The sequence below is a fragment of the Cololabis saira genome, chromosome 16 (assembly GCF_033807715.1).
Source record: "Cololabis saira isolate AMF1-May2022 chromosome 16, fColSai1.1, whole genome shotgun sequence".
Lineage (NCBI taxonomy): Eukaryota > Metazoa > Chordata > Actinopteri > Beloniformes > Belonidae > Cololabis > Cololabis saira.
Window position 1 is genome coordinate 22,230,491 of NC_084602.1, and position 17,778 is coordinate 22,248,268.

Below are 17,778 nucleotides of genomic sequence, written 5' to 3' on the forward strand. Positions count from 1 at the left end.
GCGCCACCCTTCACCACGACGGCCGTCGGGGGTACTGCAGCCAACAGTGAAGCCGGCACGGGAGAACGGGGAGAACGCGCATGCAGCGTCATGTGACGTCACATCCGCAGGACAGCGCGGGAAAGTCGGCCCCACAATTGCAGCACATTTTGCAGCACACAGCCTGTTCAAGGCAAAGGAGAGATACACTAGAGGGCTCATTCGTTTTGGTTTGGAACGCTTCATCTGACATTATTACTAGAAAACTTAAAACGTATACGAATTTTTTTCATAAATCCTGCCTCAATCCTGCCTCATGCTCCTTTAAATGTCTGAAACATGTAAAAGTAGAGAAAACAATGGCAGATATGTTACATGGTGGTGTAGATAGGTGAAGAGAAAACAGTTTGGTGTCCAAATAATGGAAAGAATAACTAACTGAGGTTTAAAATCTGCACGTTACAGAGCACATTGAAAGTAAAAGGAAAACCCCCAAAATGTTGTCTTTAATAATTTCAGACCAACTCACGAGACCATGTTAATGCTCATATCACAACAGTGTAAAGAAATTAATTTCTTCTTTAACTTTCAGTATCATATTTTATTGTGGAAGCAGCTTCTCAGAAAGCAGCTGATGTCTCACTCTGATTACTTTACACTACTTTATACTCGTGCAGCTGACACTGATGCCTGTCCTGCTGTTCTTCTTCTTCTTCTTCCAGCCAGGCCAATGATTGCTACCCTGCCATTACGGCCAACGGTAAACAACGGGACCATCCTACCAAAGAAAGGCAGCAGCACTCTGCCCTCCCCATCTGGACCTGGATCCAGGAAGGACAGCAGCGCCGCAGCCAACAAGAGGTGAGGAATCCAAACTGACCCTTATCATAACTTCTTCTGCTATACTTTGTTGTATTGTGAGGCAATAAATTGACTTTAAGGAGACATATTTTAGAAAACCCCTGGCTCATTGCAGAGTAGATCAGTTTGATAGAGTGGACTGAAGTCCGCAGATCTTTTTGAAGTTGCTTTACTCATCCCCTGGGCCTCGTTAACACTGTTGCTCAGGTCCAGCCAAAGTCTTATTTTTATGGTTCTCTCTGGACTTTGAGTTTGCCTTGATACATGGTTTGCTCGTGTCTGTCTGTGCTGTTCCAGCCATAACATTTCTGGCTTTTTTTTTTTATCAGCCAAAGCCACTGATATTTAAAAGGGCTAATACACAGAGAAGCAGCTTTGTCATCATCCGGCGTGTGTGTGTTTATACATGCATGCAGAGCCGAGGTTATAAATCTGGTCTGCCAGGGAAACAATAGCCCTCTCCCATCCTGGATGACATTATCATAATCAGGCAAGCAGACAGAAGGGGACACGTTACGGTCCAAACAGATGTTAACTCTTGTGGGCTTTTATTTGTGCTACACGGGATGATGTTTAGCACTGAAAGGTTAAACCTTTCCCGCACTCACAGTGTTTCATCTTTAGGGTATCTGTGGAGGAGTACAATTTAGGTCAAACCTGATCCATAAATAACAATCAACAAGCAACCCGTGTATTATTAGAGCCGTCTCGTGTGTTTATTCTCCTGCACTGTGTTGTGTCTTTCCCACCTTTCCTGTCTTTCACATCTGCCCCCGAGCATCGTCTCTCCACGATGGCGCGTCCTCCCCATCCATGATGTTGTGTCTTGTTTATGTCTTATCTTCCTGCAATGTGATGTCCACTTTGTCTTCTTTGTGTCATTCGGCCAGAATTCTCTATCTGCCCTTCAGGTGAGACTGTCTCCAGGTCTTTGGTCACAGTTTAACATCACTGCTATGTCGCTCATCTAACACCTCCTAAACTTCACATTCTATCATCAAGTGACTGAATTTTATTTAATAATAAATGTGTAACTTTCTTTTCCTTTTTCCTTTTTTTTACATTTATTTTACCACTCACCATCCTCATATCTTGATATTTAAATCTAAATTACAACTTGGTCACAGTCCCCATTAATACAACCACACACACACACACACACACACACACACACACACACACACACACACACACACACAGGCAGCGGCCCTCAACGCCCTGTGGTCCAATTATGACTCTCATATTTCTCGTGGGACAACATAACACACACTGTTTCTCTCTCTCGCTCAATTTTTTGAAGAACAAACACATGCAGGCCCTCCAGAAGCGATAACAGCCAACATCCAGTTTCAGGACATGAATAGACTTCCCTGCCATGGGGGGATTAGGTGACTCGTGGGCTCGCTGGCCGCCGGGCTGCTGATGTGGCTTTTCCTTTGTCGGGAATCGGCAGCCTGTCTGCAGCAGGACTCCACAGTTCTGCACTGATGTTGCAGTTATTGCCATCACAGTAATGAAAACAACACACTTCCAACAGATTCCCTGAAATATCACATTTTAGTATAGATATTTGATTTGATTTTGATTTGTAACACTTTTTTTTTGCATTTTGCACACAGTCTAAAACGGATGATAATCCAACTCAGCTGGTGTATCTTCTACTCAGCTTTGTTGTTACCAGATCACTCCTGCTGTTTTCATGTTTATGAATTCCCTCACAAAAGCGCCTCAGGGTCCTGAAAGGATGGACCTTGTTCAAGTATTATGTCCTCCACAGGGAGAAAAATAGGACCTGAAGTTTTTCCATAAGAGTCAGCATGTTGGTGTTAACCATTTAGTTTGGTTGAATAAAATAAGAACAGAAAACAGCTGCATTTTTTTATGTAAGTTGGGGATTTGTACCAATTGCCCCGAGGGCCCAGCTCTTAAGACATAAAAATATTTTTCTGAAACAAAGTTTAGCAAAGGAGTGCTTCGAGAAAAAGCAGAGTCGGGTAATTTTTATGTCCCATTTCTTGTGGATTCGGCTCTTCTCATCCCATCTGTGTACCATCCTTTACACTGCAGCACTGTGAGGAGAGTCAACTCAAACGAGCATGTGGGGACTCTTACTCGGAAAGATTCGGGCGACTCCAAGGGCAACCGGGCGCGTGCCGGCTCCACTGGCAGCAACTCCAGCGGCAAAAGAGGCGACAGGTAACACGGTGCTCATGGTGGACCGTTGTCCCCGTTCAGTGATACATACGTGCACTTTTGATTTTTCTTGTCTGGCAGAATGAAAAAACACCCAACTTTCCGAATAAAAATCTTAGAAAAGACAAAAGTTTGGATGCTGATTGACAGCTGTGTGTTTACTCATTTACTTTGCAGCAAACAGAGGGATCCAGTGTTCAATGCAGGTAAGAACTCGTGGCTCTTCAGCCTGATAGCTTTGAGTTTTCCTGCACAATTAAGATCCACGAGGAGCCAGTCCACAGCAATGCTGCTCAGTGGTGTCTGTGACATTGATTCATTGTTAGAATTCTTGCTTAAAAAAACTAAATGAATACCAATATTGTCAGCAGTTTGAACTGTACTCTGCACACCGAGGACTCCTCGGAGCTCTTTGTGATGTCATGTCTTAAATGTCAATGTTCATTCATACATTTACCCTTCCCATCATTCACTGCTTCATGATCAACAAATTCACATCATCCATCGCCACATCCTCATATTCAAATTACCATCCATATTTTCCTCTTGATGGCCTTTATCTGCTTTGTTTACATTTAAATATTAGTAGCAGATGTGGAAGCTTTTCTATGTATTCAGATGAAGGCCAGTTTCCACGTGAGGCAGGAGCCTTCTGAAGCTTTTCCACATTGTCTTAAATTTTACATTCATAATTTCAAGTCCTTATAGACCTCTGGGTAAGCAGTTGTACCAGACACACAGCGATATCTTCTGTGGATTAGCTAAAAGGTTATACAGTAATACAAAGACTAAATATCATTGAAATATTCAGGTGATGCTTTATTGATATGTGGTTTTGGAATGACATGTCTGAGTGTTAATGTGACCCATAAAGTCTTATATAATAATGACACCAAAAACCTTTAGCTGACATACTCACAAACATAACACACACGCAAAATTAATCAGGAAATCAGTAGCTCAAAGATTCATTCGGGTGGTCTTTTAACTGCTTTTGATATATTTATAAATTAAGAGACTCAATAATGGAAAGAGAACCAAAAGATCCAAGTAAGACAGACTTGAGTCTTAACTTTAAGTGTTTGTATTATGGCCGTACATCCAACATGGGGATCATTTGTTTGTTTGTTTTTTATTTAAAAACAATAAAATGCTTTTTTTTAAGTAAGTCTGAGTATAAAATGAGTAAAGTGAAATTTACAATCTAATATTTTATATCCAATTTTTTTAAAGATCTATCTATGTATCTATCTATCTATCTATCTATCTATCTATCTATCTATCTATCTATCTATCTATCTATCTATCTATCTATCTATCTATCTATCTATCTATCTATCTATCTATCTATCTATCTATCTATCTATCTATCTATCTATCTATCTATCTATCTATCTATCTATCTATCTATCTATCTATCTATCTATCTATCTATCTATCTCGAATTAATCAAATGTAGGCAAAGTTTCTTTTTGGCAACAGCATCAGGGAAAAGCTGCCTTTCATCAGACCCGGCTGATCTTGATCTACCACCCGTCAGGGAACCATCACTGATTTATATAAACCATTAAAGAACCTTTAAAGGTGGACAGAAGTTGCTGTCCACAAACACCAGGAAAAGCACTCACATTAGGACACAGCAGGAGGCGACAAAGCCATGCCACCCTCACCTGGTGCTTGTGTGTCTCTCTGACCTTTACAAGGGATGCGACGTGTGACCCACTGCAAAGGTAGGCCAGGCCCCGTCCTCCCCCCATGCTCCCCGGCCTCTACAGCTCTCTGGACATTTCAGATGATTGTTCTAGTCTCTTAAGGCACATCACCTATGTTCTGGGTGTTTTTTGGGGGGAAAAGGGACAAAATTTGGACTTTTGTCTTCCTTAACAATTCAGTGTTTTCTTCAAATGTATTATTTTAAACCGTTTCCTTATAATAAGCAGAGAGCTGTCCAGACGAGTGGGAGGAACACCTGTGTGTGAAAGTTTCCCTACCGTTAAATGTTTTGAGGCTGAATCAATTAACACACAAATGTCCCGCCTAACAACCACCGAGTGCTGCATCAGAGTGCCGTTGCAGTGTTTGCAAGCGTTGTTCAGCTGCAGATAAAGCTGCTGCTGCTTCACTGCTGTCCCACTTTTGCACATAGGCACTTAGGTTTTGTCTCTATAGTAACAGCACAAAGATGTCTGACATTTGCTGTCTTGCTTCAAGTCATTCTGCAAGCTCTTTTAAGCCCTCGCTGTAGATTCGCCAGCGCTCATATTATCACCCTGCCCGCAGAACGAGTATTTGCATTACAAACACATTCAGAGTCTCTTTCTTTTATTTTTCTGAGCCGTTATTATTAAACTGTAATAGATTTTTCAGCTTGCCCTCTTCTCACGCGGCCTAAAGTGTCATCTATTTGTGCGCAGTCTCTTTCAAGGAGGTATTCAAAAGCGAGGCTCATTTCCTCAAACATATTTGCCCCCCGTCTTGTTAAAGCGGGATTCAGTCGTTAAAAGAAACATCAGCTCAGACACTCTAAACATCGTGTCAGTGGAAGAAACTTGACTGGTTCTTAACATTTCAGGCTGGTGACCTTCACCATCTATTTTTATTGGTTGGATGCATTTTGATTTATAAAAGAATGGATTTAGTTTAACACAATGTGATTCTTCTCTTTTATGCCAATGCATTCACTAAGAGGACCAGCTGTTCAATTACTGTTAAATATATTCCACATCTTTACACGGTCTGTTGTTCAGGAGATATTTAATTTTATTGGTGGCATCTGTGAGTGGTCGTATTGTTTTGGCTCTTGGGTTTGTTCTCCAGATGTTCATTATTAGGAAATGTAATCGACAGAACTGTTATGCTGAGCTCTGCCTGCAGGGAAATGTGATGTTTTGGCACATAAATGCTAGACCAAAGGACTCTGAAGTCCCTCTAGCCGAACCCTCTAATATAATAAATTGAATAATCAAATCTAATATAATCCAATAAAATAGAAACTCAGGCTTCTTTTATTAAAAAATCATGGACGGACAAAAAAAAGAACCAACCCGCTTCCAAAAGAAAAAAAGAAAGGAAAAGGCTGTCATTGTCAGAACCCTGTTGTTTTTGTTACGTTTTAAAGCTTTAAAAGAACCACTGAGGCTGAAAATTACTGAGTAGAAACTGAAACTAAACTTGGGTACGAAAAAGAAAAATTAAAAAAAACATTTTTTATGAAACCGAGCACATGCTGGTGTTTTATGTTAAGATTCAGTTTCCCTAGTTCCCCTCTAATAGATTGTGTTTCTCTATTTCTTGATGCTTTCATTAAATGTATCAAATGAAACAGCAAACACACGTGTCTAACTTCTTCTTCCTGACCCTGCCTGTCCCTGTCTTGCCCCTTCGCATCCCCCCGGCCCTGACAACCTCCATCGCTCCCCCTCTCCGTCATCGCCTCCTGCTGCTCTTCTGCTCTTCCCCCCCACTTGCATTGTAGTCACAGTACAGCTTTACCTCGGCCACACCAAAAGGACGGGGAGGAGCAGCAGTCTCGCAGCTTCGGCTGCCGTGGCTCATTCGGCCTCCAACCCCCAACATTTCTCAAAAAGCAGCAAGACCGGCAACAAGGCCAGAAAAGCGGGCCCTGCCAAGGTGACACCGGTCAGAAAGGCCCAAAGCTGTCAGCTCCAGCTGAGGAACTCTGGGAGGCTGTCATCGCCTCTGCATGTTACCAGCTACCGCAGCCCCGTTAAATCACCCAGCCAGTATTTCCAGATCTGTTACTAGCTTCTGCACAATAAACCAGCAATAAATGCACACTTCACCATCCTATGACACAAAGTAAAATAGCTAGAATGGTGCAAATCTATAGTTAAACAATACATAAAAAAAAAGATATTATAATAGCTTGCTTTCCATTTCCCTCTTAAGATGTTCTTGTAACATGACAGCGTTTACATGTTTTACATGCAAAATCCCTCTAGTATGACTTTGTGTTCATTATAGGACAGTGTACATGCTGGACAGTGTTGGTTCGGGCACGAAAAATTATATTTTTTTCCTTTTGTTTCAATACTTCCATCCAGCACATTTTCAGTTGCCATAGTACTTGTTGTCACTTTCAAATGGTTAAGAATGAATGTATATCATTAGGTTCAGATGTTACTAAATACACAAATGTACACTCTCTTAACATATTTTTGGCCCACTTTTAGCTTTGATTAGAGTGCATATTCACTGCGGCATCATTTCAATAAGCTTGGGCAGTGTTGCAGCAGTTCTTTCTTTCCAGAGAAGCGTTCATTTTTCACCTGATTGCTGCATAAAGTCTTTCACCACGGCATGCAAGACGTTCTCATTGAGGTTAAGGTCTTGACTCTGTGGGGGCACATCACCTATGTGTGAACCATGTGTGAAAATAATATCTTGTGCTTCCTGAATCTGTCACAATTTAAGATCAGTGAATTCTAGCATTGTGTTCTTGGGATATTTCCCTCTGCACCAGTGAAGGGAAAAACATCTACTTATGGAAAAACTGGTTCGTTCATTATATTCAGGCCTCACTTTTTAGCACATAATGATGCTGAACCTAGACCTGCTGAAGCAGCCCCATATCATATAATACTCCCCCACCAGGTTTGCACAGTAAAGAGTAACTTCATCTATTGCTTCTCTTACCTTGAAACCCATCCCTCATCGGACTCATCAAATGATTTTTCTTTTCATTTTTTCAGAGTTAAATCTTTATGCTCAGTAAAATATTATACATACATATATATATATATATATATATATATATATATATATATATATATATATATATATATATATATATATATATATATATATATATATATATATATATAAAATTATATAAAATGATATATAAAATATATATATATATATATATATATATATATATATGAGCTCTATAAAAGGAACAGAATGGGATCTCTTTTTAGTTGTGTAGATCAGTGCCATTAAGCTGTTAGTCTTACTAACAAGCTTTTATTGGCATTGATTGTTTTTTGTTTGTTTCCCTTGTTGTTTTCTGCTGTTTTTTTTATTTTTAAGTGTTAATCTGTTTTGAACGGATGTTTCTCAGTATTCCCTTTTCTGAATTCATGTGTTATTTCCCCTCCTATTTCCATTGCTTTTCTTGTGTCTGCAATTATGTTGTTTAACTTCTGCAGCGAGCTGCATATTTATGAGTTGCGGAAGTTCAAACCTAAGTGCTTGCAGTTTCTTTGTGTGTGTGTGTGTGTGCGTGTGTGTGTGTGTGTGTGTGTATGTCTCTCACAAAAATGTGTTTGAAATGACTAATAAAAGTCCGATACAAACCTTTGTTTGCCTTTGCCAGTTCTGTCATCTTCTGCCTTTAATTGAATTTTCATGCCATGTGTCACATCCTCACAAACATTCATCACCCTCAACCCTGTCATTCATGAGATACTGTAGCTGTGTTGCGTGTGCTTCTTGTGTTCATTCATGCATTTCATAATCTAACATCAAACACACCCATTATCTCTGTGCTGTGCCTTTATGCATGATCAAACTGACTGCTTCTGTTGCCTTTTCTAGAGGAAGGTTATGTGAAAATGTACTTGAAGGGCCGCCCCATCACCATGTACATGCCCAAAGACCAAATGGACAGCTACTGCTTGGAGGCCAAAGCCGAGCTGCCCAGCAACAAACTCAAACTGGACTGGGTGTATCCTTTTTGCTGCGGCTTGTTTCCAAAGGGAGCAGGGACTCAGCAACGGCAAGGAAATAAAAACCTCAATCATAGACAGAATTGGAAAGTTTTGATAAGTAATCGCGTGTGATGCTGCCATAGGTGTGAGAAGAAGCTACAAATGGGTCTTGTGCTTCTTGCTGCTTGTCAGAATGGATGTACTCAGATGTTCATTTGCACTGTGTAGTGGTGTTGCTGTCTGAGTCGGGCTCATCGCTCGGCAGCCTGCAGTCAGAAATAACCTGCATCAGCTGGCAGGCTGATGCACAAGCACGAGCAGCTCCGTTTGTCCCACTTTATTTCTGTTTTGTTCTGTTTCTGGGTATCCTTGCCTCTTTCATTTGTTGATCAGCAGTGAATGTGGTGGGTTGTTGAACCAATCCACACGGAAGAGGCCACAAGGCAAAGAAAAAGATCAGATCTAAGAAGGAAAGCAAAAATAGATATATGTGGTGCTTATTCTGTAATACTGAATTTATTCTGAGGATATTGTGATGTAATGAGATTGGGTGTAGATGAATGGGCATTTTGAAAGGGACAAATTATGATTTTTTTTTCTTATCTGTGTGTGAAATCAATACCCACACAAAAGAAATAAAAATAACACAACACTGTGTGTAATGCTGCTGTTTCTGTGGCAGAACCCGAGCTAGAATAAATGCTTTAAAGAGGAGAAAGCTCGATCTTAATCATTTTGCCACAAGTTTTGATTGATGACACAAGTCAAGAGAGTGTAGCTATGTTCAAGGAGCACATCCACATGTTTGAGCAAGCCAACAAAGCTGTCATTGATGTGAAAGGGGAAAAAAAGCCCTGAAAATCCCCTTGAACTTTACAAAACAGCGGGACATTGGCAATAATCAACTGGAAGCTGTGTTGCAAGCTTGAAAAACCAAGAAAACATCCATCTTAAAATAGGAATTTTGAATAACAGGATGATAGAAATGCGTGATAACTGTGCTCAGGTTTCAAATACAGGGCCCTTTTTATTGCATTTTGGTACCTTAGTTTTCTAAATAAAGCTGCCAAAGTTTCACATACACAGATGTAAGAATCAAATTTTTTTACAGGGCTTAAGATACTTTTGTTATCCCTCTTATTGATAAAAAGCTTGTTGTGTAAACCCCTGGCAGAAGGTACTAATCACCTGCCAGAAGTCATGTGGCGTTTTCTTCCTTGACTTTTTTAACGCTTATAGCTATGGTTACCGCGGCCGAGACTGCCGCTCCAACCTTTATCTGCTTCCCACCGGAGAAACGGTGTACTTCATCGCCTCGGTAGTCGTGTTGTTCAACGTGGATGAGCAGCTGCAGAGACATTACACTGGACACACGGACGACATCAAATGGTAAGCCAAACATCCAGCCCTTTCATTTCTTTTCCACAATTTTACCAAACATTTTTTGACAAAACAGACAGTACTCCACTCCTGTGGAAGGAAGTAACAGGTGTACTTGACATAGATATTTAGTCAGACACACTAAAGTGATTGTAGAGCAGTGGGTTATGATTATGTTATTACAGCCTGAGGTTGATAAAAGTTGGATTACAGATCTAAGAATGGATCTCAAACAGACTCTAGCTGCTTTGAAGACAAAGTGTTTGAACTTTACACGAGGCTGCTACACTGCAGCGCCCAAAAAAGGGGATTAAATTATCTTAATATGTCTCATTTCCCTAAACGCATCAGCACACTGCTGACGCTCGGCGAGGCCTTTCAAGTTGTGGAAGCACGCTGCTCATCTTTATTCAAAGGCTCTTTTTGAAGTCTAAAAGGCATCTAACTGTTCCTGTCTGTTTTTTACATCCCGATCAGCCTGGCTGTCCATCCCGATAAAATCACCATAGCAACAGGGCAGGTGGCAGGCACCTCGGCAGATGGCAAAGTAAGTGAGGTCTTAGATTCATACTTTATTATCTTTCAGCGTTTTATTTGTCATTACAGGAAACAGTTGGTGTTTTTACTGCATTGGTTCCACAACGCTAAATAGACTCTTTGTATCTGAAATGCACTAACTGCTCCAGTCGGTCATCATCACTGATGGCGTCTATCACTTTTCCCGGCAGCTTCTGGCTCCCCACGTCCGTGTGTGGGACTCCGTCAGCCTCAACACCCTGCACGTCCTGGGCACGGGTTTCTTCGACAGAGCGGTGGTCTGCCTAGCCTTCTCCAAGTCGGTATGGAAATGCAGCAGCCCCATTAAGGCCACTTACTGCTCTGATTGCAGCTGACAGATGAGTGACTTGTGCTTGTTTTGCTACGCCAGAATGGAGGAAACACTCTTTGCGTTGTGGACGAGTCCAATGACCACGTCCTCTCTGTGTGGGACTGGCAGAAAGTGGACAGACTGGCCGAAGTTAAGGTGTGTGCAGCAGTTTTGCGTTTGCCCCCTTCGTGGCTTCTGCTGTTTGGTTGAACTCGTTTCTTGCTTCATGTGCATCCGTGCAGTCCTCCAATGAGTCGGTGTTTGCTGCAGACTTTCACCCGACAGACAGCAACATCGTAGTGACGTGTGGCAAGTCTCACCTTTATTTCTGGACCCTGGAAAAAGGCATGCTTAATAAAAAGCAAGGACTCTTTGAGGTAAGAAGACACCAGATTTTGTTAAGTCACATTATAATCCTGTGAAGCATTAACAGACATTACAGTGTCTGATGAAATGTTCTTGTATGCTACTTGGAGACAATCAGTAGGGGAGAAAATTGCGACCACATACCTACTTTTGTGTTTTCTGCAGAAACAAGAGAAGCCTAAGTTCGTGTTGTGTGTGACCTTTGCGGAAAACGGTGATGCCATCACAGGAGACTCGAGTGGAAACCTCCTAGTGTGGGGAAAAGGTACAAGTTCTTGCTCACACAGATCAGCTGTCCCTGTGTGGAGATGATCACATCTGTGAAGGGTTGCTTACCGGTAGTTCCTTTTTTAACTGAACCCAGACAAGAAAAAAAGAAATAAACCGCTTTTTATCCTTCTTATCCTAAGATACACCATCTCTTCCTGTCGCTGTTTTATCTATTGATCCCCCTTCTGTTTGTCTGTCTGGCTCTCGGTCAGCTAATCTGTCCTCCCACAGCAGTCGACCTTTGTGTCCATCACCCTCCGACTGAGCCTCTTCATCCATCTCATCCCATCTCTGTCATGTGTAGGTACTAATCGGATCAGCAACGTCATCCCAGGAGCTCACGAGGGCAGCATCTTTGCAGTGTGCATGCTGAGGAACGGCATGCTGCTGTCTGGAGGGAAAGACCGCAAGTTTATTTCCTGGGACAGCAGCTATCAGCACATACAAACAGTAGAGGTGAGCACCCTAATGATCCAAAAAACCTGTCATGGAAATTGTTAACTGTTTAATTATATACAGATGACAAATGCATATAACTTTATTGTAAGTGTATTAATGTATTAGTATAAAAAACAACAGAGCAGTCAAATACAATCTAAATAGATCTCTGGGATAATTTAGAAAAAATTAATTGATGTCTATGAGTCGGGTATTAAATTAGGAAAAACAAACTTTAAAGTGTTTTGAATAAGCAAATTGAACAGAAGAGCAGACCGTTTGATGCAACACAGAGAATTTCAGCACACGTATCTGAGCCAATGTAGATAAGAGTGCATGTTTCTGCAGTTGGAAATCTGCGTGGGAAGTGTGTCAGGAAAACGCTTTTGTTGTACAAAAACAATATTTGACGAAAACCACACACTGTCGGTGAACTTATACACAAAAACCGGGGCCTTCTGAGACAATGTGCATCAACAGATGAACTCAGATATTTGTTTGGAAACAGAAGCAGTCAGGGTTTTTGATGGAAGAACTTAGATGTTTTTGGAGAAAGACCTTTCTAAAGGATAATGAGTCTGAGCATGCAAGAAATGAGAGACGAAGGAATGGAGATACGGAACGGCCTAATCAAATAACGGATTTTGAAACTAATCGAAATATTTCAGAGGATTTGAAACATGCAGTACATGGAAATTAAATGAAAAAGCAGATTAAAAAAATACTTGTAATTGTGTTCAAACATCCCACTTTCCTTTGAAGCCAGTCTTTCAAAGATCATTTTTGTTATGAAATTACAGCAATTTTCATTGAACTTACTCACTGTATTTAGTGACAAAATGCTGCTTTCAATATCCAGATAGATTTGTGAGTCAGAATTCACACTCTCGTCGAGGCCTGCAGGCTTGGATTCTCAGTACTGTATCATATCACAAATATTAGAGGGTGAAATCTTAATGAATCTTAATGAGATTCATGGGTATTTATAGCAAAAATGCTTGCAACTGAGTCATGCCGCACATGTAAAGAGTGTTTGCTCATTTGGCAGATGTTTAGTTCCAAGTGAACACGATTTGTGTAATCACTGCATTTCATTGTGCAGGTGCCTGAACCGTTTGGTCCCATACGGACCATAGCAGAGGGCCGGGGGGAGACCGTGCTCATCGGGACCACCAAGAACTTTGTTTTGCAGGGTGGTTTGGATGGACAGTTCGTGTGTATTACACAGGTAAGTACTACAATCAAGTAGTTTTCAACAGGTAAGGGACTAATATTGAGTGACAAACTAAAAGAAACCCTTTCCAGGGTCACACTGATGAGCTCTGGGGTCTGGCTGTCCATCCCTTGAAAAGTCAGTTCCTGACCTGTGGATATGACAGACAGGTCTGCCTGTGGGACTCCAGCAGCCATCAGCTCATCTGGGCCAAGTGCATGGAAGTAAGTTGAGTCAACACCGCCCCCTGGAGGCAGTCGTGGGGATTACATTGATGATTTGATTGGCTTCTGTTTAAAAGTGTTGACGTACTAGAAAGACAACAGAAGCTGTGGTTTTAACTACAGAAATCTACAGAGATAAATCAGTCTAACTTCTGACATAATATATTTTAATAACAATATTTTTTTATCTCAACAAGCCATATTAACTAACTTGATCACGTTTCAAGACATTCTTAAAACGTATATTATCTTTCATCATTGACAAATCTATTTTTCTATGCATCATAAGTAAATATTCTTTTATGAGCTTAACTGTCTTACTTCAATGAAGTATCTATTCTGAGTATTATAGAAGTGTCTGCATCAAATATGTACACATTTCAATATGAAGCACAAAGAAAGAAAGATTCTCCCTTCAGGAAGAGGATATAAAATTAAAAAACAAACCATCCAGTATCCAAAACACATTATAATCTGCACAATTAAGTTCAAACATAGAACTGAAGTAACTATCATGAAAACACATTATTAAGTGAAGTTGGACTACTTTTATTCTACCTTTTTTCTTTTTCTGACAGGATTCTGCCCAGTGCGCAGGCTTCCATCCTTCAGGAGCCGTGGTTGCCATAGGAACCCAGACTGGCAGGTATAAGTTTCCCCACTAAAAACATTATGTAGAGACTCATTATGTAAGAATAGTATTTAATCATAAAAATACAATGAAAAACCCAGCAGTCTGTCGTTGATCCTGCAGATGGCTGGTGCTGGACACTGACTCCAAGGATTTAGTCACAGTGCACACAGATGGGAATGAACAGCTGTCTGTTATGCGCTTTGGGCCAGGTATGTTGGTGACTCCGACAGCGTTTCCTCTGAGGGCTTTGGCTCCATCCCTGCTGAAAGACTTGTGTTTGTTTTGGGGAGTGTTGATTACACCAGGAGTCTGGTCTCCCAGCAATCCCGGAGGAACCATCCTTACGCACAAGCCTGATTTAAATAAAAACACTGTTACAACCTAACTGGAAGAAATAGATCACTGTGAGCAAATGAGCAAGCTCAAGTATATATATATATTTTTTTTTTCCAGTTAATATTTAACATTGGCAAACATCTACCTTGAGTTTATCACTAATGATGTTCCTGTTTTCTATGTTTAGATGGTAACTTCCTGGCTATCGGTTCCCACGATAACTACATCTACATCTACGCTGTGACAGAAAACGGCAGGAAATACAGTCGAGTGGGGAAGTGTTCGGTGAGCACCTTGATTACAGCCCCCACTCCTTTGTGACTCCTGCTTCAGCTTTATATTTAGTTTCTTCCACAGCTTTTCGACCTCACTGTGTGTTTACAGATAAAAATGATAAATGGCAACTGTCTGACTCATACACTGGTTTATCTATGCAGCAGGCGCAAGCCTTGTTTCTGGATCCTGAAACTCCCACTTTGAAAACGCAGTGAAGTGTTTTGTCCCGTTTTCTGTAAGCTGTCCATGTTTGTCTTCCACCAGGGTCACTCCAGTTTCATCACCCATTTGGACTGGTCGGTAGACTCCCAGTACCTGGTATCAAATTCAGGCGACTATGAGATACTGTACTGTAAGTAAGACCATTGTGTCCTTTCGCTGTGCACATTTGGTCACGTTTGTGAACAATTTCAAATGAAAGAACATCTGCAAGGCTGCGACACAAACGAGCCGTTTTAGCAGACACATGTTGAAGGTGGTCATGGATCAACAGCCGTGTTGACCACCCACAATGCTTTGTAGAGTTTAGGGCTGGGCGATATATTGAGATTTTAATATATATCGATATATTTTCAAACGCGATATGGTACGAGACAATATCGACAAAATATATATATATATATTTTTTTTTATGATTTTGATATAGCTTATTTTGTGACAAATTGACTTGAATGTTTTATTTGAGATTTGCACAAATGTTTTGTTATTTGCACAACTGTCAACCTCAGTGGAAAAGTCTGCCTGTTACTGTCTACATTGTATTAATTGCACAGTGTATTTTAATTTAATTGTTATGCAGGAAAGGGACATTTGTTTTATTTTATTCAAGAAGCATTTTTATTATATATATGCAGGCCGTTTATTTTTATTTCATTTGTTTTATACATTCTGATATTGTGCAGACCTCTGTTAATAAATGTACCTGTGTGACATTTGGCACGAGGCTTTGTATTAAAACTGACTGTTTTTTTAAGGGTTTGCCTCAGAAAAAATGAAGCTAACAGAGATGCTATGCTATAATGCTTTGGGGGAAACCCCAATTATGGCACAGAAAAAATATCGATAAATATCGAGTATCGTCATTTAGCTAGAAAATATCGAGATATGACTTTTGGTCCATATCGCCCAGCCCTAGTAGAGCTTACACAAATTAAAAAGTTGCTATATGAGGCAACTGAAAGTCTGTTAAGACTGAGAGCCTGATTATGGCTGTAATTAGATCCTACATTATTTTTAAGATGTAGATGTGATAAGTTGTTATATCCTGCCTGGTGCGCAGGGCTTTTAATCTCCTTTTCTGTGTGCTTGTCTGCACAGGGATCCCATCCGTGTGTAAACAGGTGGTCAGCATGGAGACCATCAGAGATATTGAGTGGGCCACCTGCACTTGCACTTTGGGCTTCCATGTCTTTGGTAAGACGTGGCTCCTTTTCCTCTTCTCTTTTTCACGTGTTTTTTGTCGTGAGACCCAGTCAGCAGATGTTTCCTTCCACTTGTCAGGCCTGTGGCCGGATGGTTCCGACGGCACCGACATCAACGCAGCGTGCAGGTCCAGTGAAAAGACCCTCCTGGCTACTGGAGATGACTTTGGGAAGGTCCATCTCTTCTCATACCCCTGTTCCCAGTTCAGGGTATGATGGGACTTGATGATAAACATGAAAGTCTTTCAAATATGTGATACCCAGGTTTTTGAGGGACTAGTTTACTTTCTCTCTCCAGGCTCCCAGCCATCATTACAGCGCCCACAGCAGTCACGTAACCAATGTGACGTTCCTGCACGATGACAGCCACCTGGTGTCGACCGGCGGGAAGGACATGAGTGTGATGCAGTGGAGGATTGTCTGAGCAAGCAGAGCCAAACGGAAACCATCAGAGCTTCTGTGGACACAAACTTGTAATGAACTGCACTAAGATGAACCGAACCAAACTTAAATGAACTCTGAATAAGAAGTGCATCTGAATGAACTGAAGTGATTTGACAGAGGAGAACCCAGGTTTTACCTCCTGATCTGCTCACAGATGAGATGAACTGCTGGAGGTGTAATACAAATGCTTGAAATACAAAAAAAAAATCCTCCTGTTTTTTTTTTTGTTTGTTCGGTTTTGTTGTTTTTTTTCTTTAATCTGTCCTCACACTACATGAACAAAAGAAAGTCTCCCCCTCGCATACTGTAGCTTTTGTCGCCAATGACATGAGACGGGACGAGTCCATCTAATAAGAACCAAAGGCTCAAACTTTAAGATGCACTTGTACAGTTTGGCTTCCACTGTTCCTCTTTAGTGCATGCTCCTTTCACAGTTCCTGGACTCCAGAGGTTTCTTTTATCGCCTGTAAGAGTTGATTAAGACTAATGGAGCTGGAGATCTGAGAAAGTTGCAACAAAAACTGTTTTTTTTTTGTGTTTTTTTTTTAAACTATTTTGTATTTAACAACTCAGGAAAGCACTAGAGAAGCAAGACCCATCCCTTTATTAACATATTCTGCCTCAGGCAACCCTAAAAGCATCTAAGAGATATTCAGACGTATCAAACAGAACTAACATAGCTGTTGATTAGCCCTTATTGATTTGTTTGCATCGGCTTTTGTATGTGGAAACTGCCTATTCCAGTTATAAAAACATTGAATAAGAACAACATGATTGGACACAGCACTGGATGCTCCCTCAATTAAAAATGATCATTACATGAAATATTCATAAATAGGCTGTGTCAAATTACATAATTGAGATATATGATTTGCTGTAACATTTTCCAAATGTATTCTAAGTATTTCTGATTTCAGTACTTTAAAAAACAAAAAAGGCACCTTTCCTTATTTATTCATTAAAAATCAAACTTTTCACTGCCAGGTTTATTTCTTTTGGCATTTCTCCTGCAATAACACCTTGTTTAGTCTTTGGTGGGTTAATGTATTTAGAGGCATGAAGCAGATCTGTGGACATGTGGGTGAATATTTAAAGCAGTTTTAGATTTGTTTAGGATGAGATGTCATATGTTTGTCTTATGTTGAATGCAAGGAGAACCAAAACAAGGCATATGCTGAGTTTTTTATTTGCCTACCTTTTATT

At 40.6% G+C, this 17,778-nt stretch overlaps 1 protein-coding gene across 5 annotated transcripts in view; it reads left to right on the forward strand.

Moving 5' to 3' along the window:
* The window catches only part of eml1 (EMAP like 1), a 57,580-nt gene extending 40,333 nt beyond the window's left edge, over nt 1-17,247 (forward strand). For 2 of the 5 annotated variants that reach the window (XM_061744405.1, XM_061744402.1), the window contains exons 3-24: nt 702-840; nt 1,731-1,751; nt 2,908-3,036; nt 3,211-3,239; nt 4,737-4,763; nt 8,593-8,722; nt 9,945-10,094; nt 10,563-10,632; nt 10,814-10,924; nt 11,014-11,109; nt 11,196-11,330; nt 11,485-11,584; nt 11,894-12,045; nt 13,130-13,255; nt 13,333-13,464; nt 14,043-14,110; nt 14,219-14,307; nt 14,622-14,719; nt 14,975-15,062; nt 16,028-16,123; nt 16,211-16,341; nt 16,430-17,247. In XM_061744405.1, the coding sequence (XP_061600389.1) occupies nt 702-840; nt 1,731-1,751; nt 2,908-3,036; nt 3,211-3,239; nt 4,737-4,763; nt 8,593-8,722; nt 9,945-10,094; nt 10,563-10,632; nt 10,814-10,924; nt 11,014-11,109; nt 11,196-11,330; nt 11,485-11,584; nt 11,894-12,045; nt 13,130-13,255; nt 13,333-13,464; nt 14,043-14,110; nt 14,219-14,307; nt 14,622-14,719; nt 14,975-15,062; nt 16,028-16,123; nt 16,211-16,341; nt 16,430-16,555 (2,243 nt within the window). In that variant the 3' untranslated portion in view covers nt 16,556-17,247. The remainder of the gene's footprint in view (nt 1-701; nt 841-1,730; nt 1,752-2,907; nt 3,037-3,210; nt 3,240-4,736; nt 4,764-8,592; nt 8,723-9,944; nt 10,095-10,562; nt 10,633-10,813; nt 10,925-11,013; nt 11,110-11,195; nt 11,331-11,484; nt 11,585-11,893; nt 12,046-13,129; nt 13,256-13,332; nt 13,465-14,042; nt 14,111-14,218; nt 14,308-14,621; nt 14,720-14,974; nt 15,063-16,027; nt 16,124-16,210; nt 16,342-16,429) is intronic. The other 3 variants (XM_061744404.1, XM_061744403.1, XM_061744406.1) reach the window with 3 other exon arrangements.
* The last annotated feature ends 531 nt before the right edge of the window (nt 17,248-17,778 follow it).